This window comes from Oncorhynchus kisutch, linkage group LG9, assembly GCF_002021735.2.
Source record: "Oncorhynchus kisutch isolate 150728-3 linkage group LG9, Okis_V2, whole genome shotgun sequence".
Lineage (NCBI taxonomy): Eukaryota > Metazoa > Chordata > Actinopteri > Salmoniformes > Salmonidae > Oncorhynchus > Oncorhynchus kisutch.
Genome location: NC_034182.2, coordinates 24,394,047 through 24,421,005, shown reverse-complemented (window position 1 = coordinate 24,421,005; position 26,959 = coordinate 24,394,047). Strand labels below are relative to the sequence as shown.

Here is a 26,959-nt window from a genome sequence, read left to right as displayed (position 1 = left end):
TGGTTGGAAAGACTTTATCGACCGATGCACCTTTTAATATTTCTTAATGTAGACTTTATTTGTGTGAATTAAACGTATGGTCGTATACATACATAAACAACATAGGCAAACGCTGTAATTTACTGTATATCATAGCTACTACTATCTCCTGAATTGGATTGCAAACCACGTGACAAATGCGGAAGTTGGCACCGGTCGAAATCCGGCGAAAGGGGAGTTGATTTGCTCATCCTTCTTCGTTGTTTGAGGTCCCATATTATTTTGTCTCTCAGTGACTTGGACACAACCGACAAGGACACTAACTGCACTGTGTGCGCATTTAACCTCAATTGCAGAATTTACAAGGTGAGTTCTTGGAGACCAAAATACGGTGATAATTATTTCCAAACTGAGTTTGCTACCATAGAGATCCTATATTAAATGAGTAATTATATGGTTGCCACTTGCTCAGCACTGTCGAACTCCAAGTCCGAAGAGACAGCACGTGTCAAGACAGCAGGCGCAAACTCGTTTCAAGACGTAGCCGCATATTATAGAAATATCAGACTATAAACTAATCTTTGTACACAAATACAATGTATTTTTTACTGTTGCAGTTGACTAAATGTACATGAACTTACATAAATCTACCAAAAGGTTCAGTTAACTAGTAGACTAAACTTATTTCAAGTGAGATAAAGCCTTTTTAGAACCCACGATAGTCACTGGTAGCGTAGGTGATTTGTTAAACGCTTCGAACACACCGACAGTCATTTTGGTACACCAGAATTACAATCATTTCCAAGGAAACGCTGCGTTTGCCTTGCAGCATTACGTTGCAGCTGCAGTTCGTTCGATGTGGTGCATACGTTGGATTTATCGAATGTATGCGTCAAACTGTGAGCGTAAACGGCTTGACAGAAATAATAACAGAAAGTGAATATTGAACTTTTGTTGCATACATATCCAGATGATACGGCATACTATTTTGCGCAATGAGGCTTGTCGGTGTTTGAAGTGTAACTGCTCTAGGCCAGGGTTTCCCAAACTCGGTCCTGGGCCCTACATCTATCTCATTATGAAATTGCTTTGAATGGAATACTGTATTAGTCAGCTATAAGCAGTAGCAGTGTGTGGGGGTAAAAATCACAATCCAAGCCCCCCCCCAGCATATTACAATTTAAGTGTTGTGATAATTGTGTGTTTGCTATAATCTGATCCGTGGTGGAAAAAGTACCTAATTGTAATACTTGAGTAAAGGTATAGATAGATACCAAATAGAAAGTTGTAAAAGTGAAAGGCCGCCATTGTAAATAAGAATTTTGTTCTTAACTGACTTGCCTAGTTAATTAAAAAAATAAAAGTTGATGTAATTGCTAAAATATACATAAGTATCAAAAGAATACATTTCAAATTCCTTATATTAAGCAAAGCAGATGGCACATTTTCTTGTTTTTAAAATTTACAGATAGACAAGGGTGCATTCCCAACACTCGGACATCATTTACAAACGATGCATTTGTGTTCAGTGAGTCTGCCAGATCAGAGGCAGTAGGGATGAGCTCTGTCAGTGACCATCGTTCTTGGTCACCTCCCTGACCAATGCCCTTCTCCCCCGATTGCTCAATTTGGCCGGGCGGCCAGCTCTAGGAAGAGTCTTTGGTGGTTCAAAACTCCTTTCTTTAAGAATGATGGAGGCCACTCTGTTCTTGAGCACCTTCAATGATGCAGAATTGTTTTGGGACAATTCCCCAGATCTGTGCTTCGACACAATCCTGTCTCTACAGACAATTCCTTTTACCTCTTGGCTTAGTGTTTACTCTGACATGCACTGTCAACTGTGGGACCTTATATAGACAGGTGTGTGCCTTTCCAAATCATGTCCAATCGATTGAATTTACCACAGGTAGACTCCAATCAAGTTCTACATCTCAAGGATGATCAATGGAAACAGGATGCACCTGAGCTCAATTTCGAGTCTCATTAGCAAAGGGTCTGAATAAATATGTAAATAAGGTATGTTTTTTTATTTTGAATACATTTGCAAAAATGTCTAAAACCCTGTTTTCTCTTTGTCATAATGGGGTAGGTTGATGAGCGGGAAAAAAACAATTTAATACATTTTCGAATAAGGCTGTAACGTAACAAAATGTGGAGAAAGTTAAGGGGTCTGAATACTTTCCGAATGCACTGTAAATAGTAAAGTACAGATACCCTCCAAAATGACTTCAGTAGTACTTTAAAGGATTGTGACTTATTTTTACTTAAGTACACTGACTACTTACTTTACACCACTGACTGTTAGGCCTATATATTGCGGTTGCGAGGCCTGTGAACAAAGGCCGAGCTAATAAGAAGACGGTGGCTGAATGAGTTCAACCACACCTGTGTTTCATCACAAAACAGGAGCTGCCTTCACTATTCCAGCACTATTTCAACTTCAACATTTTCAACATAATCAAATTACATATGCTTAGTCTAATACAGTGACAACTAAAAGATACCCCCAAAAAATTGTCCAATCAACATAAACTAAATATTGTGTGTGTGAGGTCTGGTGCCTGGTCTTCTTGGAGTGAATTATAGATACAGAAATATAATTCCTTTCCCTGCCTGTAATTGTAGCAGAACTGAATCCTGTGAACTGTGTCCCTCTCGAGGGATTATACATTATGTTGGATTTAAAGCAGATAACTCAAGAGGAGTTGAATAGCAGTTCATAATAAACACAGCTTTACAAGTATTCCCTGAACATACTGTATGTTTCTTTGGAATGGCAATTTCTTTATGCCCACCTCTCCCATAATCTGCTGATCACCAGTTCTCTTAGCTACAGATTGTTACACCAGACCATGCTGGAGGATGTTGCCGGCAGCAGAACGTTCTCCACGGCGTCTCCAGACTCTGTCACGTCTGTCACATATGTGCTCAGTGTGAACTTGCTTTCATCTGTGAAGAGCTATGGCGCCAGTGGCAAATTTGCCAATCTTGGTCTTCTCTGGCAAATGCCAAACGTCCTGCACGGTGTTGGGCTGTAAGCACAACCCCCACCTGTGGATGTCGGGCCCTCATACCACCCTCATGGAGTCTGTTTCTGACCGTTTGAGCAGACACATGCACATTTGTGGCCTGCTGGAGGTCATTTTGCAGGGCTCTGGCAGTGCTCCTCCTGCTCCTCCTTGCACAAAGGCGGAGGTAGTGGTCCTGCTGCTGGGTTGTTGCCCTCCTACGGCCTCCTCCACGTCTCCTGATGTACTGGCCTGTCTCCTGGTAGCGCCTCCATGCTCTGGACACTACGCTGACAGACACAGCAAACCTTCTTGCCACAGCTCACATTGATGTGCCATTCTGGATGAGCTGCACTACCTGGGCCACTTGTGTGGGTTATAGACTCCGTCTCATGCTACCACTAGAGTGAAAGCACCGCCAGCATTCAAAAGTGACCAAAACATCAGCCAGGAAGCATAGGAACTGAGAAGTGGTCTGTGGTCACCACCTGCAGAACCACTCCTTTATTGGGGGTGTCTTGCTAATTGCCTATAATTTCCACCTGTTGTCTATTCCATTTGCACAACAGCATGTGAAATTTGTCAGTGTTGCTTCCTAAGTGGACAGTTTGATTTCACAGAAGTGTGATTGACTTGGAGTTACATTGTGTTGTTTAAGTGTTCCCTTTTATTTTTTTGAGCAGTGTAGATAAAAACAAATCGAAATGAAATACCCAGTGGTGGAAAAAGTACCAAACGGTCATACTTGAGTAAAAGTTAGCTTAATAAACTCAGCAAAAAAATAAATGTCCCTTTTTCAGGACCATGTCTTTTCAATGATAATTTGTAAAAATCCAAATAACCTCACATCTTCATTGTAAAGGGTTTCAACACTGTTTCTCATGCTTCAATGAACCATAAACAATTAATGAATGTGCACCTGTGGAACGGTCATTAAGACACTAACAGCTTACAGACGGTAGGCAATTAAGGCCACAGTTATGAAAACTTAGGACACTAAAGGGGCATTTCTTCTGACTCTGAAAAACACCAAAAGAAGATGCCCAGGGTCCCTGCTCATCTGCGTGAACATGCGTTAGGCATGCTGCAAGGAGGCATGAGGACTGCAGATGTGGCCAGGGCAATAAATTGCAATGTCCGTACTGTGAGAAGCCTAAGACAGCGCTACAGGGAGGCAGGACGGACAGCTGATCGTCCTTGCAGTGGCAGACCACGTATAACAACACCTGCACAGGATCGGTACATCCGAACATCACACCTGCGGGACAGGTACAGGCTGGCAACAACAACTGCCCGAGTTACACCAGGAACGCACAATACCTCCATCAGTGCTCAGACTGTTCGCAATAGGCTGAGAGAGGTTGGACTGAGGGCTTGTAGGCCTGTTGTAAGGCACGTCCTCACCAGACATCACCGGCAACAACGTTGCCTATGGGCACAGACCCACCGTCGCTGGACCAGACGGGACTGTCAAAAAGTGCTCTTCACTGACAAGTCGCGGTTTTGTCTCACCAGGGGTGATGGTCAGATTAGTGTTTATCGTCGAAGGAATGAGCTTTACGCTGAGGCCTGTACTCTGGAGCGGACCGATTTGGAGTTGGAGGGTCCGTCATAGTCTGGGGCGGTGTGTCACAGCATCATCGGACTGAGCTTCTTGTCATTGCAGGCAATCTCAATGCTGTGTGTTACAGGGAAGACATCCTCCTCCCTCATGTGGTACCCTTCCTGTAGGCTCATCCTGACTTGACCCACCGGCCATACTGCTCATTCTGGGAGTGATTTCCTGCAAGACAGGAATGTCAGTGTTCTGCCATGGCCATCGATGAGCCCGCATCTCAAGCCCATTGAGCAGGTCTGGGACCTGTTGGATCGGAGGGTGAGGGCTAGGGCCATTCATCCCCAGAAATTTCCGGAAACCTGCAGGTGCCTTGGTGGAAGAGTGGGGTAACATCTCACAGCAAGAACTGGCAAATATGGTGCAGTCCATGAGGAGGAGATGCACTGCAGTACTTAATGCAGCTGGTGGCCACACCAGATACTGACTTTTGACTTTGTTCAGGGACATATTATTCCATTTCTATTAGTCACACATCTGTGGAACTTGTTCAGTTTGTCTGTTGTTGAATCTTGTTATGTTCATACAAATATTTACACATGTTAAGTTTGCTGAAAATAAACGCAGTTGACAGTGAGAAGACGCTTCTTTTTTGCTGAGTTTAGAAAATGACACAAGTAAAAGTCACCCAGTAAAATTCTACTTGAGTAAAAGTCTAAAGGTATTTGCTTGAAAATAATACTTTAGTATCAAGAGAAAGTTTGAGTCATTTGAAATTCCTTATATTAAGCAAACCAGATGGCACCATTTTCTTGTTTTTTATTTATTTACGGAAAGCCACAGGCACACTCCAACCAGATCAGAGGCATTAGTGATGACCAGGGATGTTCGGTTGATAAGTATGTGAATTTGACTATTTTCCTTTCCTGCTAAGCATTCAAAATGTAACGAGTACTTTTGGGTGTCAAGGAAAATGTATGGAGTAAAAAGTACTATTTTCCAAAGGAATGTAGTGAAGTAAAAAAGAGGAAAGTACAGAAACCCCAGAAAGTACTACTTATGTCGTTTTTAAGTATTTTTACTTAAGTACTTTACACCACTGGAAATACCCATATAAATAGCAATTCATGTTTATTCTTCCCAATTTAAAAACACTCTTGCATATCTGTCTAGGTTGGAATTGTAGCTGTTAAAATACAATAAATCATTTTCAGTTTGACCTGGAATAAATTAAAGACCGGACGCTAATAAGAAATCCCGCTATGCCCTCTGATGAACCATCAAACAAGTAAAGCGTCAATACAGGACTAAGATTGAATCCTACTACACTGGATCTGAAGCTCGTTGGGGGTGGCAGAGCTGGCAAAATATTATGGACTACAAAGGGAAGCCCAGCCGCGAGCTGCCCAGTGACACGAGCCTACCAGCGAGCTAAATTACTTCTATGTGTGCTTCGAGGCAATTAACACTGAAGCATGCATGAGCGCACCAGCTGTTCCGGACGACTGTGTGATAACGCTCTCCGTAGCCGATGTGAGTAAGACCCTTTAAACAGATCAACATTCACAAGGCCGCAGGGCCAAATGGATTACCAGGATGTGTACTCAGAGCATGCGCTGACCAACTGGCAAGTGTCTTCACTGACATTTTCAACCTGTCCCTAACCGAGTCTGTAATATCTACATGTTTCTAACAGACCACCATAGTCCCTGTGCCCAAGAATACCAAAGTAACCTCCCTAAATGACTGCCGACCCGTAGCACTCACGTATGTAGCCATGAAGTCCTTTTAAAGGCTGGTCATGGCTCACAACACCATCATCCCTGAAACCCTAGACCCACTCCAATTCACTTACCGCCCCAACAGATCCACACATCACGCAATCTCTATTGCACTCCACACTGCCCTTTCCCACCTGGACAAAAGGAACACCTATGTGAGAATGCTGTTCATTGACTACAGCTCGGTTTTCAACACCATAGTGCGCTCATCGCTAAGAGACTAGACACCTCCCAATGCAACCTGATCCTAGACTTCCTGACGGTCTGCCCGCAGGTGGTATGGGTAGGCAACAACACATCTGCCACGCTGATCCTCAACACTGGGACTCCTCAGGGTGCGTGCTTAGTCCCCTTCTGTACTCCATATTCACCCACGACTGCGTGGCCAAGCACGACTCCAACAGCATCATTAAGTTTGCTGACGACACAACAGTGGTAGGCTTGAACACCAACAACAATGAGACAGCCTATAGGGAGAAGGTCAGGAACCTGGCAGTGTGATGCCTGGACAACACCCTCTCCCTCTATGTGATCAAGACAAAGGAGATGATCGTGGACTACAGGAAAAGGAGAACAGAGCACAACCCCATTCTCATTGAATGGGCTGTAGTGGAGCAGGTCGAGAGCTCTAAGTTCCTTGGTGTCCACATCACCAACAAACTATCATGTTCCAAACACACCAAAACAGTCATGAAGAGGGCACGACAACACCCATTCCCCCTCAGGAGACTGAAAAAATTTGTCATTGGTCCACGGACCCTCAAAGTTATAAGGCTGCACCATCAAGAGCATCATGACTGGTTGCATCACTGCCTGGCATCCAACCACAAGGCACTATAGAAGGTAGTGCGTATGGCTCAGTACATCCCTGGGGCCAAGCTTCCTGCCATCCAGGATCTCTATACCAGGTGGTCTCAGAGGAAGGCCCAAAAAATGTCCAGACTCCAGCCGCCCTAGTCTCTGCTACCACATGGCAAGTGACAAGTCTAGGCCCAAAAGGCTCCTTAACAGTTTCTACCCCAAGCCATAAGACCGCTGAACAACTAGTCTGGGTAGCCATTTGATTATCTGCATTTGACAGCGCAACCTGGGGTCATGCTCAGCATTGATTGTGCCTGCACTTGTTTCTTAAGTATGCCAGAGTTGAGATGCCTTACTCGCATAGGTACAGTACCAGTCAAAGGTTTGGACACACCTACTCTTTCCCTGTTTTTTTTCTTTATTTTTACCATTTTCTACATTGTAGAATAATAGTAAAGACATCAAAACTATGAAATAACACATATGGAATCATGTAGTAACCAAATAAATCTTAAACAAATCTAAATATAGTTTATATTTGAGATTCTTCATATAGCCACCCTTTGCCTTGATGACAGCTTTACACACTCTTGGCATTCTCTCAACCAGCTTCATAAAGTAGTCACCTGGAATGCATTTCAATTAACAGGTGTGCCTTGTTAAGTCCATTTGTAGAATTTCTTTCCTTCTGACAGTCCATCATTACTTTAAGACATGAAGGTCGGTCAATCCTGAAAATTTCATGAACTTTGAAAGTTTCTTCAAGTCCAGTTGCAAAAATCATCAAGCGCTATGATGAAACTGGCTCTCATGAGGACCGCCACAGGAAAGGAAGAGTTACCTCTGCTGCAGAGTATAAGTTCATTAGAGTTACCAGCCTCAGAAATTGCAGCCCAAATAAATGCTTCACAGAATTCAAGTAACAGACACATCTCAACATGAACTGTTCAGAGGAGACTGCGTGAATCAGGCCTTCATGGTAAAATTGCTCAAAAGAAACCACTACTAAAGGACACCAATAATAATACGAGACTTGCTTGGACCAAGAAACACGAGAAATTGACATTAGACCAGTGGACATCTGTCCATTGATGTGATGAGTCCAAATTTGAGATTTTTGTTCCCAACCGCTGTGTCTTTGTGAGATGCAGAGTAGGTGAACGAATGATCTCCACATGTGTGGTTCCCACCGTGAAGCGTGGAGGTGTGATGGTGGGGGATGCTTTGCAACATCCTCCAGCATGACCGGTTTGGCGGTGGGTCGTCATGGTGTGGGGTGGCATTTTTTTGGGGGGGCCGCACAGCCCTCCATGTGTTTGCCAGAGGTAACCTGACTGCCATTAGGCACCGAGATGAGATCCTCAGACCCCTTGTGAGACCAAATGCTGGTGCGGTTGGCCCTGGGTTCCTCCTAATGCAAGACAATGCTAGACCTCGTGGCTGGAGTGTGTCAGCAGTTCCTGCAAGAGGAAGGCATGGATGCTATGGACTGGCCCGCCCGTTCCCCAGACCTGAATCCAATTGAGCACATCTGGGACATCATGTCTCGCTCCATCCACCAACGCCACGTTGCACCACAGACTGTCCAGGAGTTGGCGGATGCTTTAATCCAGGTCTGGGAGGAGATCCCTCAGGAGACCATCCACCACCTCATCAGGAGCATGCCCATACGTTGTAGGGAGGTCATGCAGGCACGTGGAGGCCACACACACTACTGAGCCTCATTTTTACTTGTTTTAAGGACATTACATCTTTCGTTGGATCAGCCCGTAGTGTGGTTTTCCACTTTTAATTTTGAGTGTGACTCCAAATCCAGACCTCCATGGGTTGATAAATTTGATTTCCATTGATCATTTTTGTGATTTTTGTTGTCAGCACATTCAACTATGTAAAGAAAAAATTATTTAATAAGAATATTCCATTCATTCAGATCTAGGATGTGTTATTTTAGTGTTCCCTTTATTTTTTTGAGCAGTGTATTAGTAGTTAACTAGCTTGCATTGGCTAACATTAGCTAGCTAGCTATTAGCTGGGTACAAGGGGATTGTTTGAAAGAGAAACTTACATTGACAACTCTTTTTATTTTTATTTATTTTTTTATTTCACCTTTATTTAACCAGGTAGGCTAGTTGAGAACAAGTTCTCATTTGCAACTGCGACCTGGCCAAGATAAAGCATAGCAGTGTGAGCATACAACAAAGAGTTGTACTATGAGAGATGGTACTCCCTTATTTCTGCTTATCATCACCTGTTATAAAATGACAACAATGCCTTGCTAGCTGACGATCGCGCTGCTGCAAGTGTGTGGGTCATGGAGTGATCTTCAAGAAAACTGCAGAAAAAATATCCGGTAAACCGCGAAGCACACGGGAATCTCCTGCCCACTTGCACAGCTGCCAAACTGAGCAGGGACACCACTGCTAAACAGAGTGCAGTTGTACTTGGCCAAATCAATTCCAGTAATTAATGAAATAATTATACAAGTAGTCTGAGACCATTAACAGGTCGGTGACCCACTTTGGGGCCATACTTTAAGAAAGGCTGGTTTAGGGACAGTCAACAAAGTGCATGGGCTGGGGGAGGGCTAAAGAAGGTGTGAAAAGACTTAGGAAGGCAGTTCTTACACAGTATGAATTGTTGTGTATACAGAGAAATACACAATACATTTACTGTCTAACCACACCCCTGCACAACCAAAAACCCCTTCCTCATCTCAAAGTACTCTGTAAACCTCCCCCAGCCCATTGACTTGATCATTCTTGTTAATAGCAGCCCTTTACAGGGGATTTCTGTAGACATTTCTTTGTATTGTGTTTTGAGAATCTGCAGAGAGAATAATGAGGTGATTTGTTTCATGACTGTTGTAGTCTTGATTTTCCACCTTTCCATGTCTCTTGCTAGTTTCTGTCCCACAATCTTGATGTGCTCCAAAACCGCAAGGTATGTCCGCTCCCTCATGCTTGTGTACTCTGTGGTCCTCAGGCTACCTCTATCCACCTGTAACCCCATAACATAACTCAGCAATAGAAACACTACCATTTCATGTTTATTCCGTGCTTACTGTAAATTGTCATCTTAACCATCATCAGCTTGTAAATATTTTGAACAATATACCTCCACCTGTTGCAGCACTAGGGGTTGGAAGCGCATGTTTGTGGAATCAGATTCAGTACCACCTACAACAAAATACACAATACACAATTAAATTGTGCATTGTTGTATGTCTTAGACTAAGCATAGCTAACATGGACATTTCAATATTGTCAGCTTGCTGTTTAGCTAACTAGCATCACTAAATTAGCAGCAACATTGCTAGCCAGCTTGAGACTCTGAGAACCAACTAACTAACCACAGACAATGTTATACACATTCATCATTGCTACCAACACACAGAGTGATTTAGCTATATCAACAATTCTATTTTTAGTAACTGAGTGTTTTCCAGACAAGGTGGAAGAGTTGGCTACCAAATTGAGATGCTCGTTATTTGGTAACATTAAGTTAGCTAACGTCAGTCAAAGATAGAATGAACAAACAAACATGTTTACTCTGCTGACGGTAACTACCAGTCTAGCAGTGACTACCATGGCATAGGTGAAATTGTTTGACTGTGTGTATACCAAAAGATAGCTATATGATTTAGCTGATGGCTTTCAAAGTTCAGTACGGGATTGTAATGTTAACTAGCTAGCTAACTTGCCCAGCTAGGCTAGCTAACTAAGTTACTTCTAGTTGAGAATCTTCTGTTTTTGTTATGAAGGAAAAATACATTGTTATGCAGGTCTTTAGCTGTTGTACACATGAAACTGTGTCATTCTGAACTTAATCCGCAGTGTAATATTCCATGTTGTTGTGACTCGATCGATAAATATCGATCCGTCCATTCTACAAGTAACTGCCAAAACAAAGGAAACACTTAAGTAAATGAGGGATACAAAGTATATTGAAAGCATGGGGTGCTTCCACACAGGGAATTCCAGACACTTGTAGAATCTATGCCATGGCGCATCGAAGCTGTTCTGGCCCAACGCACTATTAAGACACTTTATGTTGGTGTTTCCTTTATTTTGGCAGTTACCTGTAGCTACACGGAGAATGGAATAGCTGGATAAGGGAAATGGCTCAAGTAGTGCAAAGGGGAATGTAACATTGCAGATAAAATTCGTAAGGGCCCAATTTCATGTGTACAACATCTTAAGACTTACATCCCTATGGTGAGAGCTTTGCCATTTCTAAAAGGCCGTATTTGGGCCTTTGTTCATGTTTTTTCGGGCCCCCATACTACACAATGAGGATGAGGTAAGTATGAGGTAAGTTTCTCATGTGAAATCACAAAAAAGGTGTCTGAACCCTTGTATAACATTCCATTTACATAAATTTAGATTTGGTTGTAAAAAAAATTACTTGCTTTAGTCACCTCCCTCATGGATGCTTCTTCCTTCTTTGCAGGGTAAAAAGGAGGGAGTGTCAGTGTGTTTAATCGTTTCATTCCCAGGATCTTTGAACCAAATGACAACTGGGTTCAAACCTCCAGCGGTTTTTGATCCCTTTACTTCCTGCAGAGTTACTATTTCTCACTGTTCACTTGGTTAAATTCGTGAGGGTGCAGTCAAGTCATTTTAGAACATATCAGGCCTCTGTTGCCATGATAAAAATAGCTTAGCCACAAGACATAGCCTATAGCATATAAAATGTTCGATGTAGATCACTCACACAATCCATTATTCAATGCTTATTTATTTTTTTAGAGGTGCATTGTATATGCACATCTTGTTATGGTACTCTTCCAATAGGGGCTAATCCCAACGGACAATGCAACAACCTCTTGCTGTAGCTACTGACTGATCTGAAACAACAGAATAGGCAAAAGCAATATGGTGAGTTATTTTCAGGCTGGTGGTTCTACAGTTAGTCAGAGCAACTTGTTAATTTTCATAGTATGTCAGCACCCCCCTAATTACCCTCACTTGACGTAATTTCAATCACTAAGAGTGCTGCGTCCTTCGACAACCTTTTTAAGAAGCCTGCCCATCTTGGTTTTTGTTCGGGTAATATTTTGTGCTTTCTTTTACAGAAACATGTGAGAGAAGTTTCCCTGAAAAATGTAGTAATTAACCATCTGAATCTCCTCGGTGTACATGTAATCCTCTTTGAATGTTTGTTGTTTTTCTTTATTCAAGTCACAGTCCCTTGGAGATGGAGCCTGGCACACACAGCTGGGTGCTGTTGTTTGACCTGCAGAATTAGTAACCTGGGGCGAGGATTTATTAAAGACAAATATTAGCTTGTCTTTCAGAAGCATTTATTTCCTGATTTCATGACTGTTACGTCACCTTTTCCTTTCTTCCTTTTAGCTCTTTCTTTCTTGCCCTCCCTACTTGTGTTAAAGCTAGAGTTCTTACCAATAACAAAGCGGCACCCCTCTGTTTTGGTAAAAAGCTGAGGTACGGGACAAATGTGACCACTCTTAAATTGGTAGACTGAGCTATGGACGCAAGGAGTGACCATCCACGATATAGATATTATAGTTCTAACCATGTTTTGAGTACTATCGCAATATTTTTTTTAGATGCCAAAATTCACACACAAAGGAGACTAAACTCTTTGGTCCTTTTAATAACATGCTGTATGTAAAAATATTGCGTGCTAGAAGCTTGGAAAATAAATAAATTAGGGCTGTTTAACTAAAGTTCAATCCGCTTTGTGTTTTTGTTTCCTTGCCGCGATACTGGCATTGTCCCGGCCCTCGTTTTGCGGCTATACAGTGTTTGTTTTAAATTTACATTGTTTGAACACCATTGGTGTAAAACATGTGCATATTTTGGGTTCTGATGGGGTACGACAGTTTATTATGCTTATGAGGCATTTTTTATTTATATTCTTCAAGAATCAATGGGTATTAATTAATACGTCCAAAATGGCTTTATCAACTATGGATTCTCGCTATTTACATTTTATTTTTTTAAATTTGAGGTATTTCTCCCCAATTTCGTGGTATCCAATTGGGAGTTAGTCTTGTCCCAACGCTGCAACTCCCATACTGACTCGGGAGAGGTGAAGGTCGAGAGCCGTGCGTCCTCTGAAAAACACAACCACAGCCACCGCGCTGCTTCTTTGACACACTGCTCGCTTAACCCGGAAGCCAGCCGTACCAATGTGTCGGGGGGAAACACCGTACACCTGGCTACCGTGTCAGCGTGCATTGCGCCCGGCCGGCCACAGGAGTCGCTAGTGTGCGATGGGACAAGAACATCCCTGCCGGCCAAACCCTCCCCTAACACGGACAACACTGGGCCAATTATGCGCCGCTCCATGGGTCTCCCGGTCACGGCCGGCTGCAACAGAGTCTGGACTCGAACCAGGATCTCTAGTGGCCTTAGACCACTGCACCACTTGGGACAGCTTTCATACTTTATCATTGAATCCTGTCCTTTATCCTCTTTCTCTGTCTCTCTCTCTCTCTCAGGGTTGTTTTGAGGCTGGGCCATAGATGACCAGGCTGTGACGGGTGGATTCTGTGTAGGATTGACCCTGGCATGGCTACTGCTAGGAAGAGTAAGTATCGTCCTTGTTTTGTTGCTCTAATATTTGTGTTTTCCCTATTATGTGGTGTTCATTGCAAGAATTGGTACTTCAAAAGTGTGTTCAAATTCAAAACATGGTGCAGCTGAGTGAACCTTAGCCTAAATCCTTTACTACGTTTCTTTATTCTTCTTCGGGTTGGCAGACATTGTCGATGTCTGGATCAGGCTCCCATCAGTCTCCCTTATACTGTCTGTTTTCGAAATGGTACCCTATTGCCTAGATCGGGGTTTCCCAACGCCGGTCTTCGAGTACCCCAAACAGCACACACTTTTGTTGTAACCCCGGGCAAAAACACCTGATTCAACTTGTCAAGGGCTTGATGATTAGTTGACAAGTAGAATCAGGTGCGCTTATCTGGGGCCACACCAAAAATATGTACTGTTAGGGATACTTAGTGTGCTACTTCTGACTAGAGGCCTATGGTCTCCAACACTGCTCTTAAGTTTGCTATCAAATTAAAGCCCCCAAAAATCAGGCTTTTCACTGATCGAACAGTACTCAAACCTGTAATAGTTTGTTGTTTGTGATTTCGGAGGCTTTGTGGCAGCAACACGGGAGGTATTGGCATGGAGATGGTAAAGGCTCTCCCACTCTCACCCTCCCCTATGTTATAACAGCACTACAGTATAGAAATACTTAGTAAGTGTGTAATTTAAAGAAGTGATAATCAGGAAGGGTACAGGCAACATGAGACAAGAGAATAAGACCTGGGAGACAGTGGCTGGAATTCAATCCAACCCCTAAATGGCGATGTTTACGTATGCAATGTCTTTGTTTACAATGCACACATACTACGTCTTTAGTCTGAGAACTACAATTATCCAGTTAGTCTTTGGATGCGTGTAATTTGAAGCGATTCTAGTTTTGGGAAAAACCACAATGTGGACTTGATTGAATTAAGCCTGAAGTGTGTCTGTGTGAATGAATATGATGCACATGACAGATAAGCAGGAATTGTTCAGGGAACCTCATAGAAACACAGCAAGAGAACACCAGCTGGGAGACAGGTCACTGTCATTAATACCCCCGTCCCAGAGGAGATTGGGTCTTTGTTTCTGCACACAGAGCTCAGCTCTCCCTGGGTCTTTGTCCTCACTTTGATTAATTTAAGCTACAGACTGAATGAGAGACTTTCTATTTGGTTTCATCTCAATGTATTTTTTATGTGTCAAGGATGTAGAATGGAGGGAGAGAGTCCTGGAAGGACATCGACTGGCACAATGGAATAGTCCCAAGGCAGGCTCACTTAAATGCTCTGGGCTGGTGTCCAGAGAATGTGGATTAACCAAACGGTCTTGTTTAAAAGGCCGTGGATCTCTTAGTATTGTCTGAATCCACAAATGTAGTGTAGCCTAGTAGCTAGGCTTCATATTGGAGTGGACACAGAGCTACAGAGCTACTCAGAGGGTGTGTTCCAATAATTTCTCCTTTCTCCTGAAGTGTACACATTTATTAGCTCCCACAAATCTTATAGTATTGGGTTGGTCGAGGCATGGGGTAGAGGGAGTTTCAACCATATTTTTATACCAGTAATTTCCTTTCAAATCAGTGAAGGGAACAAGTGTACACTTTGGGAGGAAGGAGAGATGATTAGGGCGTCGCAAGAGTTACGCATCTTATACATCACACTTCCATAACAGTTCTGTTCTTCTGTGCTGCAACTTTCCCCAAATTCCCCGGTTTTCCAGAAATGGGAAGATTGGAATCACTAGAGTATAAGCAGGAATTCCGGGAATCCTCCAACCAGGATTTCTGAAAAACCGGGGAACTTTGAGAAGTTACCATAATCTTGCTCTGGTGCGTATGCAGGCCAATGAAGAACTGGGACATTTTCATCTTTCAGGAATTGTGTACAGATCCTTGCGACATGGGGCCGTGCATTATCATGAAACATGAGGTGATAGCTGCGGATGAATGGCACAACAATGGGCCTTAGAATCTCGTCATGTTATCTCTGCATATTCAAATTGCCATCGTTAAAATTCCATTGTGTCCATTGTCCGTAGCTTATGCCTGCCCATACCGTAACCCCACCGCCACCATGGGGCACTCTGTTCACAACGTTGACATCAACAAACCGCTCGCCCACACAATGCCATACACGTGGTCTGCGGTTGTGAGGCCGGTTGGACGTACTGCCAAATTCTCTAAACTGATGTGGGAGGTGGCTTATGGTAGAGAAATTAACACTAAATTCTCTGACAACAGCCCTGGTGGACGTTCCTGCAGTCAGTATGCCAATTGTATTCTCCCTTGAGACATCTGTGGCACTGTTTTGTGACAAAACTGCACATTTTAGATTGGCCTTTTATTGTCCCCAGCACACAGTGCACCTGTGTAATGATCATGCTGTTTAATCAACTCCTTGATATGCCACAGCTGTCAGGGGGACTTATTCCTGAGTGTCACTGGCATAAGAAAATCGCTTGCATAGTGAACTGTTGGACCAGAGGGACTTGCAATTAGTGTGTGATTTGTGTGTGTGCTGTAAAAGTGTGTGTGTACTGTGACTGAAGGTGTGTGTGTCAACGCTGTTGTTTATGTATACTGAGGTAGTTGTTCTCTCCTCAGGCTCTGCGGCAAAGGCGGGGGCCGTCAGTTTCTCAGAAGAGCCAAACACCGCTATTGCTGCCGCCGGCACCCCCTCCCATGTCCACTTTGAAGAGAAGCTCCACGACTCTGTCGTCATGGTGATCCCTCAGCACGATGGGAACTTCATGGTCAAGGTGTTTTTTTTGGATTGGCAAATTTAACATGTCTGACGTGTCAATGACCATAACAGTTGCACCATAACAGTTGGCATAAACGGCACACCCAGAGAGCCAGGATACTCAAACTTACCCCTTCGAAATCTCTAGTGGTCCCACAGTCACTCTTCTTTACTTGTAAAAGTCAATACAGCCAGTGTTGCCATTTTTAAACTACGACCCTGTATGACAACTAAGGGGAGGAGACAGGCTTTTCTCTCATCTCTTCTAATTTCCGGTCTCTGTTTTTAAGGTTCAGTTCCACTTATGCCAGATAGATCTCTCCTTACTTCCTGCTCCCATAGCCCTCCAACCATCAACTGTTCACGTTAGGGCCCTGAGTTTATCCTGACCATGAGACCTGTCCAATAAAAACTCAGCCACACTTCCTGGGCTCCATAGCTAGTGGACCCTAGAAAGAGTAGCTGCTGCATGAGCAACAAGTTAAGGGGGATCCTAGTAAACTAAACTAGTCTACACTTCGCTAGTAGCTAGTCCCATTTTTTTTTTGACTGTTTTAGGAGCCATTAGCCTGGTCACAGATCTGTTTGTGCTGCAAATTGCCAAGTTGGCTATACAGCACAAGTAGATGTGGAACCAGGCATTGAAGTTGATCAGAGAACCTCTGTAGTCTCTGCAGAACAGTAACAGTAGGCCTGGGCAGTATGACTGTGCTGTTCTGACCGTCCTTTTATTCCACTGCCCTGGTGTGGGAAGCGGGATCCACCAGACAGACGGCAGGGTTGAATGTGCCGTGCGTCTGAAGTTCTCATCTACCCACTAGGAACCTCATGGTTGCCATGGAAACAGGGGGGGGGGGGGTAGACCAATCGTAGCCAGAGTCGTGACTGGCAACCGGGGCTTGTGTCGATCAGATGTGGTGTGTGGGGTGGTTGGAGATGGACGATACGTTGCATAACTGTATAATCAAAGCACTGGGTTTGTTTAGTTTCTTTCACAGTCTTCCCTCTCGATCTCCTTCACTTGTTCTGTGTTTTGTTTGACGTTGCTAGAGGGTCATTTGAGGCTTGGGTTGCTTGTTTGAGGCATTCGAGACTCACTGGAAGTGCTGAGGGTTATCTTTTGGCTCCTCTCTTCCTCTGGCTTGCTCTTTTCTCCCTCTTCTCTTGCAGCTTTTTTTGCTTGCCATTTTTATTTGTATATTTGTTTTAAATCTTCACTCTCTCTTTCTTGCTGTTGTTAAATTGCATTGTCGTTTTTATGAAATTACATAAACCAGAAAGGATGTTTATCAGAGAGAGAAAAGCAAGTTTATTTTTTGTAGCAATTTTTGTCATCAGATGAAACTTAAGGATGTGCATGTTCAAAACAGGAAGCTTCTTTGCAGGGTAGCTCTGTCTTTTTTATTGCTTGAAAATGCCTTTCCTGGGCATTTGTGAATATGGTGACTGAATTAGTCTCTTTTTCTGTCTCCTGTCCACCCCCCCCCCACCCTCAGGTTGGTTTTCTGAAGACCCAACACAAGTATGAGATTGTCTTCGACCTCCCTGAGGTTCCGTCACTGGGGAAGGCTGTGTGTCCAGCTCCTGTACCCAACCAGCACATCTGCATCACCAATATCACTCCTGTAGCAGAGGGTATGTCAGAGTCTTGGTCAAGCCGGCCTCAGCCCTAGTCCCGGTCCCAGTCCTACCCGTCCATCTAACCCCAGACTCCAGCCCCAGCTACTTCGACCTACTAGCCCACGCTTCGGTTTTACTGTAGCTGTCAGCCCAACCCCCAGATACAGCCTTTTCCCTACACCCAGAATCCAAACCCTTTTGAAATTCACTCATCTTTCTCCAGTTGACCAGACCTTCATATCAGTCATTCTTTATAGTAGCCGGACATCTAATATGTACAGGAAACACTGAAAGATTGCTAACATCCCCCAGGGGGTTTCTGTAGTTCGTAGGGTTTTTATTACCACTTACTACAGTGGTTTGTTCTAGTGTTGACTTTAGTTTGTTGTGCCATTCCATTTCACCATCTGCTGGGATACCATGACCTTCTACTTTTGTGTGTGTGTGTGTGTGTTATTTGTAGTGTTGGCCAGCTGTGTTTAATGTGCTTGACCCCAGAGTTTTTACACTCTGGTAGACATTTCGCTCCCCTGGCCCTGTGAGTCTGGCATCTCTGTCCACTCTACCCATTCAAGAGAAACACCCATACTTAATTGAGTGTAAGAAGTGAGAAATACAGAAAAAATAGAGGGAAAAGTCAACAAATAATCAAATTATTGCAGTCATAACAAGTATCTTTCTCTCTCTCGCTCTCCCTTCCTCCCCTCTTCCCCCCTTCCCCAGGTGGTCTGAGAGTGACGTGTGAGTACATGGCCCACCAGGAGGGCGTGCTATGTGAGGAGCTGATGCTGGTCAGTGAGAGCCAGGAGGAAGTCTGTGTGGGGGTCAAGGTTCAAGCCCGCGTCATGGGTAAGTGTAGGGGGAAGTTGTCCCTAGACTCTGTTTTGGATAAGATTGGGATTGAGGAAGGGATGACCTGATCCTAGATCTGTACCAAGGGGAACTTCACCCCGCAGCAGGTAAGTCTACAGTTACAGCCATGATGACAAAACCAAAACCAATTTGTTCCACGTTGTCTTCATTGCAGTCACGCTGTGCAGGAGATCTCGCAATGCCTGGAAAAGTGTTTAGCGACCAAAATGATATAGCAGTACTTTGAGACGTGAGCATGTGTAGATCTCAGAAGATTTCTGTATTATGGCAGTGTGGTTCCTGAGAGATGTTAAACACTTCTCCAGGCGTTGTGAGATCTGATCACCTGCACACTTTTCATGCAACTAAAACTTGTAGTCACCACTTTTTTTTCCATCTTTTTTTTTTAACCTTTATTTAACCAGGTAGGCCAGATTGAGAACAAGTTCTCATTTACAACTGCGACCTGGCCAAGATAAAGCAAAGCAGTGCCACAAAAACAACAGTGTTACACATGGGATAAACAAACGTACAGTCAATAACACAATATAAAAATCAGTATACAGTGTGCAAATGTAGTAAGATTAGGGAGGTAAGGCAATAAATAGGCCAAAATGACAAAATAATTACAATTTAGCAGTAACACTGGAGCGATAGATGTGCAGATGATGATGTGAAAGTAGTGATACTGGGGTGCAAATGATCAAAAATAAATAACAATATGGGGATGAGGTAGTTGGTTGGGTAATTTACAGATGGGCTGTGTACAGGTGCAGTGATCGGTAAGCTGCTCTGACAGCTGATGCTTAAAGTTGGAGAGTGAGATACGTCTCCAGCTTCAGTGATTTTTGCAATTCGTTCCAGTCACTGGCAGCAGAGAACTGGAAGGAAAGGCAGCCAAAGGAGGAGTTGGCTTTGGGGATGCCCAGTGAAATATACCTGCTGGAGTCCATGCTACAGGTGGGTGTTGCTATGGTGACCAGTGAGCTGACATAAGGCAGGGCTTTACCTAGCAAAGACTTATAGATGACCTGGAGCCAGTGGGTTTGGCGACGAATATGAAGCGAGGGCCAGCCAACGAGAGGATACAGATCACAGTGGTGAGTAGTATATGGGGCTTTGCTGACAAAACCGATGGCACTGTGATAGACTACATCTAATTTGCTGAGTAGAGTGTTGGAGGCTATTTTGTAAATTACATTGCCGAAGTCAAGGATTGGTAGGATAGTCAGTTTTACGAGGGTATGTTTAGAAGCACGAGTGAAGGAGGCTTGTTGCGAAATAGGAAGCCGATTCTAGATTTAATTTTGGATTGGAGATGCTTAATGTGAGTCTGGAAGGAGAGCATGGCCCGGTGGAAAGCAAGGCCAGCCGTAGAAAAAGGCTTCTTGAAATTCTCGATTATCGTGGATTTATCGGTGGTGACATTGTTTCCTAGCCTCAGTGCAGTAGGCAGCTGGGAGGTGGTGCTCTTATTCTCCATGAACTTTAGTGTTCCAAAACTTTTTGGAATTTGTGCTACAGGATGCAAATTTCTGTTTGAAAAAGCTAGCCTTTACTTCCCTGACAAACTGTGTATATTGGTCGTTTGACAGCGGACCCATTACGGACGCAGGCAATGAGGCAGTGATCGCTGAAATCCTGGTTGAAGACAGCAGAGGTGTATTTAGAGGGTAGGTTGGTCAGGATGATATCTATGAGGGTACCTGTGTTTACGGATTTGGGGTTGGTTCATTGATAATCTGTGTGAGATTGAGGGCATCTAGTTTAGATTGTAGGACTGCCGTAGTGTTAAACATATCCCAGTTTAGGTCACCTAACAGTACGGACTCTGAAGATAGCAATCAATTCACATATGGTGTCCAGGGCACAGCTGGGGGCTGAGGGGGGGCTGTAACAAGTAGCAACAGTGAGAGACATATTTCTGGAAAGGTGGATTTTTAAAAGTAGAAGCTCAAACTGTTTGGGCATAGACCTGGATAGCATGACAGTAGATTGCGACCCAGCCCCCTTTGGCAGTTCTATCTTGGCAGAAAATGTTGTAGTTGGTGATGGAAATTTCAGAGTTTTTGGTGGCCTTCCTAAGCCAAGATTCAGACACGGCTAGGACATCAGGGTTGGCGGAGTGTGTTAAGCCAGGTGAGCATGTGTGGGGGGTGGGACAAAAGAGCTATCTAAGGCAAGGTGAGCGGGACTGAGGGCTCTATAGTGAAATAACACAATAAGGACTAGACCAGGCATATTGACATTAGAGAGAGGCATAAAGCGGTCACAGGTGTTGATTCGGGAGAGCTAAGGCAACAACGGGTAAATGGCGATGAATGGGCAGGGCGGGTCAGTTGGGTACATACAGGACCTGAGTTCGAGGCTGGGGCCGACAGATAAACAAAATGGGGTACCGTGTTATTGGAACAGTCCAGGGGGCATCAGCTGTGTAGCCTAGTGACCATAGGGTCCAAAGAACAGCAATGGGTGAGTCAGGGAGCCGTTCAGTAGTCAGTACTAGGTTAGGCAAGTGGGAGACATGACGCTTAGAAAGCTAAGGGGTCCAGAAACAAGGGTCCAAACCAATTGGCAAAAGAGGTATTGTAGCCCTAGAATTAGCTGGTATATGGGCCTCGCTCGTGGCTAGCTCAAGTCTAACTGGTGCTTGCTTCGGGACAGAGGCGTTAGCTAACAGTAGCCAATCGGTAGCAGCTAGCTAGCTGCGGTGATCCGGTGTAATGATCCAGAGTGGCAGGAATCCGGTGATGTGGTAGGGAGAACCTGTCCCATATGCTCTGGCGGTGTCCGAGCTAAGAGGTGAAGACCGCTAGCCGTGGCTAACAAAGGCTAGTAGCAAGTTAGCTGGCTAGCTCCTGATGGAGGTTCCAGTTATAAGGAATAAAAATATCAGATCTGTACCAAATTGGGTGAGGTGGGTTGCAGGAAAGTATATTTAGTTCATAGATAAAAAGTGAGATTAAAATGTATACGAGAAAAAATAAACGTCTATTTACACGAGATAAGGCAAACACAACACACAGCCGACTGCTACGCCATCTTGGAACGATTACAAACCTTCTGTCCGTCCTAAAAATGAGTACTTGTGTTGTATCTTGCTGTATGTGCTCTGAAGGGGTAATTTAAATTGGGAAATGTCTGCGGTCCCTGAGGAGAGGTTTGAGAACCACGCTGTACAGTGAACCCTCATAATTTCCTGTGTACACAAGTGCTGAAAACCACCTCCTTTCTCTAATAATATCATTTCTAAATAAGAAATGGGAAGGGGATACATGGTCAGTTGAACAATTCAACCGAAATATCAGTTATTTCTGGGTGTGTCGGTTTAGTTTTAATGTAGCCAACTAGTCATTGTCTTCCCAAACAAGGCAAGGCAATGGTGTAGTGTTGTTGAATTGAGTAACAGTCTAGCGCCTAGGAGTCGGATACTGCTCCTTAACAATTCATGTTTGGATAATAGGTTGAGAACAATTATGTAGTAGTGTGCTGTTGCCACCTCCTGGTGAGTCTGAACAGCATGGGTTAAGCATCACTGATGACTTCAATAATGTGATAACTTGAGTAAAACATAGTGAACCGCACATAAATGGGGAGCTTGTTAGATGGGAGCGTTCGTATTCACATGCAATATCACAAATGGCACCCTACTACCTATTTGGTGTACTACTTTTGACCAGAGCCCTATGGGCCCTGGTCAAAAGTAGTGCCCTACATAGGGAATAGGGTGTGATTTTGGGACGTAGGTACAGAGTGGGGAGGCGAACATGAACGTCTGTAGGCAGGCAGAGGAGTAGGGGGCAGCATTTTCACTTTTGGATAAATAGCATGCCCAATTTCAACTTCTTGTTACTCATGCCAAGAATATAAGATATGCATCTTATTAGTAGATTTTGATAGAAAACAATGAAGTTTCTGAAACTGTTTGAATCATGTCTGTGAGTATAACCGTTCAGAATTTTTTTTTTTTAGTTCTCGGTCTGTTCAGTGAGTTCTCATTGGGAAACCATATTTATTAGGCACTTGTCTTCAATACCTACCGCTTCCACTGGATGTCACCTGTCTTTGGAATTTGGTTGAGGTTATTCCTTTGTGCAATGAAGAAGTACGGCCATCTAGGAACTGGGTAACACTTTTGAGAGTTGCGCAAGACTTGAAAAGTAGCTTTGGTTTGTTGTCTTCCTGTATTGAACACAGATAGACCCGTCTTCAATTTGATAGTTTTATTATCGTTTAAAAACACCTAAAGTTGTATTACAAAAGTAGTTTGAAATGTTTTGGCAATGTTTACGGGCAAGTTTTGAGATATTTTGCAGTGACGTTTCGCAAATTGGAAGCTGTTTTTTTCTGGATCAAACGTGCCAAATAAATGGACATTTTGGATATATATATGGACGGAATTAATCGAACAAAAGGACCAATTGTGATGTTAATGGGACATATTGGAGTGCCAACAAAAGAAGCTCGTCAAAAGTAAGGCATGTTATTATATTTTATTTCTGCGTTTTGTGTAGCGCCTGCAGGGTTGAAATATGGTACTCTCTTTGTTTACTGTTGTGCTATCATCAGATAATAGCTTCTTATGCTTTCGCCGAAAAGCCTTTTTAAAATCTGACATGTTGGCTGGATTCACAACAAGTGTAACTTTAATTTAGTATCCTACATGTGTGATTTTAATGAAAGCTGGGTTTTTATTTAATTTTATTTGAATTTGCCGCGCTGCATTTTCCCTGGCATTTGGCCAAGTGAGACGCAAGCGTCCCCTATACCTTAAGAAGCTAGCGTCTAGGAGTCTGACACTGCTCCTTAACAATTCATTTTTGGATAATAGGTTGAGAACAATTATGTAGTAGTGTGCTGTTGCCACCTCCTGGTGAGTCTGAACAGCATGGGTTAAGCATCACTGATGACTTCAATAATGTGATAACTTGAGTAAAACATAGTGAACCGCACATAAATGGGGAGCTTGTTAGATGGGTAGATGGGAGCATTCATATTCACATGCAATATCACAAATGGCACCCTACTACCTATTTGGTGTACTACTTTTGACCAGAGCCCTATGGGCCCTGGTCAAAAGTAGTGCCCTACATAGGGAATAGGGTGGGATTTTGGGACGTAGGTACAGAGTGGGGAGGCGAACATGAACGTCTGTAGGCAGGCAGAGGAGGGAAGGGGATGTTGTGTGTGAGTTTGTGACGGGGCCGGGAAACAGATCACACAGCTTAAATCCTTTTGGGCTTTACTGACCCTCTCTCTCGCTCTACTTTACTAGCAACACACTGTAATAGAGGACTGGCACTGGTCTGATGTTGTAGGCTAACCCCTTTCTGATAAATAACCTAATGGTATTGTATCTCTTTCTTTCGTTCCCCTTTTTCTGTTTCTCTCTGTGTTTTCCAGACCGTCACCATGGTACACCCATGTTGTTGGAAGGAGTGCGTTGTGTGGGAGTGGAGCTGGAGTATGACTCTGAACAGAGTGACTGGCAAGGATTTGACTAGACCAGGCAATGCGACACACACACATTCAAACAAAAAGACAGTGCCACATATATTGGAATTCATCATCCACTCCAAACTATCCCTGACCATTCAAGATGTTTTGGTCCAAAAGGAGGATGAAATTAGGAAATGGACAGTGGTTATTTTTTTAAAGCAAGGCTAATGTGATCAGATCTCTGTTGAGCATACCTCCAGTCTAGTTAGTTAATGCATCTGAAATGCATTGAAACAGGTACTATTTTTTTAAATTGTCATTAGTACTGCAAAGATAGACGTTATCCAACTGCCCATGCCTTTCCACTGCATGACCCTATGTTGTGTTGAATATGTTTTCTGAGTATACCTATAGGGGGCAGCAAAGCTCACGTAAACAATTCAGCCCATTTCACCCAGCCTGGCTTTAACAGTACCCATAGGGGTCGACAAAGACCATTAAATGTATCCCTCCCATCTGACATGGAGGGATTGAAAATGTCTTATTTTAAGTTCATAATAATAATAATTATACGCTATGAATCAATTGCAAGTGCCTACATTGCTGTATAGCTTTTACCATCAACTGCCTTCTATTCCTTGCATAGATAAAGGTTAAATAAATGTAACAAAATAATCCATCTATCACTCACTAACCTGCCCTCCCTCCCCCAACCCCCTCACCATCCTCTCTGAGCACTCATACTCTTGTTGCAACCTAATCTCTTAGTAAGAAGTATAGTTAGTCACTGTTTACTGTCAATAGTTAGTCACTGTAAATGAATATTCCCATCAAATTAGAATATCTAGTACAATCAGTCTCTGTATTTCACATAGCGAAGTGGAATTAAACCTGTTTTCTTTATCAAATCAGACAATCTACATGTGTTAAATGTGTTCGCCCTTAATTGTTTTTATATTTGTGTTTAATAGGCTCTGTAATGTCTTAAAGTTATCCCTTGTTATCTGGTGTCCATGCTGGATCCACCCTCCCAGGTTGAGGTCAATTTTCATTTAAATTCCAATCAATTCAGGAAGTACACTGGAATTCCAATTGTCTTCCCTGCTTTTCAATGTGGATCATTCGGAATTGGAATGTGGTTTGCTTTCTGAATTGACCCTAACCCTGCCATGCTTCAAACGATAGTGAAACGATGGTGGATTCGGCTTGGATACCATCCGATCTAGTCCCATCGACAGGTTAAGAGTAGAAAAAGAGGGGGCACTATTGTTCATGCAGTCAGACTGATCAAAATAATATTCTCCACCCACATTGTGATAGGCATCATGTCTGTTCTTAGCGGGGTTGGGTCAATTCAGAAAGTAAACCAAATTCCACATTTCTAATTGAAAAGCGTTTAAAAGAATTGGAATTTCATTGTACTTCCAGAATTCAAATGGAATTGACCCCAACCCTGGTTCTTAGGTTACTGTAATGAGGGATTACTGTACTGGGGGGGGGGTATAGCATTTTATCAGTCAATACACTACACAATACATGTTCCCTTATAGATGTTTCTTGTTGTGATCGCTCTTGTTTTGTTATGCCATGAAAGAATAAAGTTGATGTATTTAAAAAGATAAGTACTTTTGTATAACTGTGCTTTTTGTTCCACTATTGCATAACTCTGTGATTTTCCCGCTGGACTGTGGTCCTTACTGTACCATTCACTGTGCTCTGTTGGATGTGATGGTACTACAGGATACATCTGTTGTGAGGTTTATAGTGTTTCCCATAGGCTATGGGTATGCTGTAGTCTAGATATTGGCACAGATCCATAGATTAGGTAGAAAATTGACCCCCCCCCCCCCCACCTTACCCTGACGCACCCGTTTTCCTAGTCCCCTTTGTCTCGCTCTTGCTTCACCTCCATTTCCCTCTACCTCACACATCCTTGTGTGTCCCTGTCTCAGTCCCAATCACGACACAACTTTCCCTACTACTGTAACCACAGATTAAAATCTTACAAACGGTCAAGACCTCTCTAGGTTGGCGAGTGTGTGTTCTTTGTTCCTCCACTATAAAAGCCAGTACTTCATGGTTGCTCTCGTGTTCTGGTTCCGTCATGACCGTAACTAGCCGTTAGACCCAAGATACAAGACTCGATTCCGTCTCCTTTAGATGACCCAGTCCCCTTTATGTAAATTGACTTTACTTATTTGTTTTAAATGCACAACGTGTTTTATGCATAACTTCACAATCCCTTCATTTGGATGAGGGGATGTAAACATGACCCAGTAGTACCCTAGTTGAGACACACACACACACACGGTTCACAGTCAATCCACTAAGTTGACACGGCCACAGACAATTCCATTGTCTGTACTCTCTCTCTCATTTCGGTTCTAGTTACTGTTCCTTCCCAGCCAGCAGCCATGAGGCCAGTGTGACTAGGTGGGAAAGAAATGGCAACACCTCTCTAGAGTCTTTGTCCTGGTTCTCCACCCTTCTCTCGGAGTATGCACTTGCACGCTTCCCGTCATGGATGTAAGTTAACAATTGTGGTAACTCCCTCCAAACAATTCTTACACCAATTCAATGCTTAAATCAATGACTTGGAGTGTGCAAGTGCACATTTTACTTTGGGAGG

General features: G+C 43.4%; 1 protein-coding gene across 2 annotated transcripts; it reads left to right on the top strand.

The window, feature by feature from the left end:
- The first annotated feature begins 126 nt into the window (after nt 1-126).
- LOC109896950 (UPF0687 protein C20orf27 homolog) lies at nt 127-25,952 on the top strand. Of its 2 annotated transcripts, none has more exons than XM_020491418.2 (6): nt 127-345; nt 13,591-13,679; nt 16,281-16,435; nt 17,916-18,054; nt 18,763-18,888; nt 24,295-25,952. In XM_020491418.2, the coding sequence occupies exons 2-6, from the start codon at nt 13,661-13,663 to the stop codon at nt 24,393-24,395; spliced, it is 540 nt and encodes a 179-aa protein (XP_020347007.1). In that variant the 5' UTR covers nt 127-345; nt 13,591-13,660; the 3' UTR covers nt 24,396-25,952. The 2 variants fall into 2 exon arrangements, with proteins under 2 accessions (XP_020347007.1, XP_031688072.1); XM_031832212.1 differs by lacking the exon at nt 127-345 and adding an exon at nt 10,031-10,064.
- Nucleotides 25,953-26,959: the final 1,007 nt, after the last annotated feature.

Coding starts and splice junctions, on each gene's coding strand:
- LOC109896950 (XM_020491418.2), top strand. Junction 16,436..17,915: donor ATGGGAACTTCATGGTCAAG/GTGTTTTTTTTG, acceptor CCCCACCCTCAG/GTTGGTTTTCTGAAGACCCA. Junction 18,889..24,294: donor GGTTCAAGCCCGCGTCATGG/GTAAGTGTAGGG, acceptor TGTGTTTTCCAG/ACCGTCACCATGGTACACCC.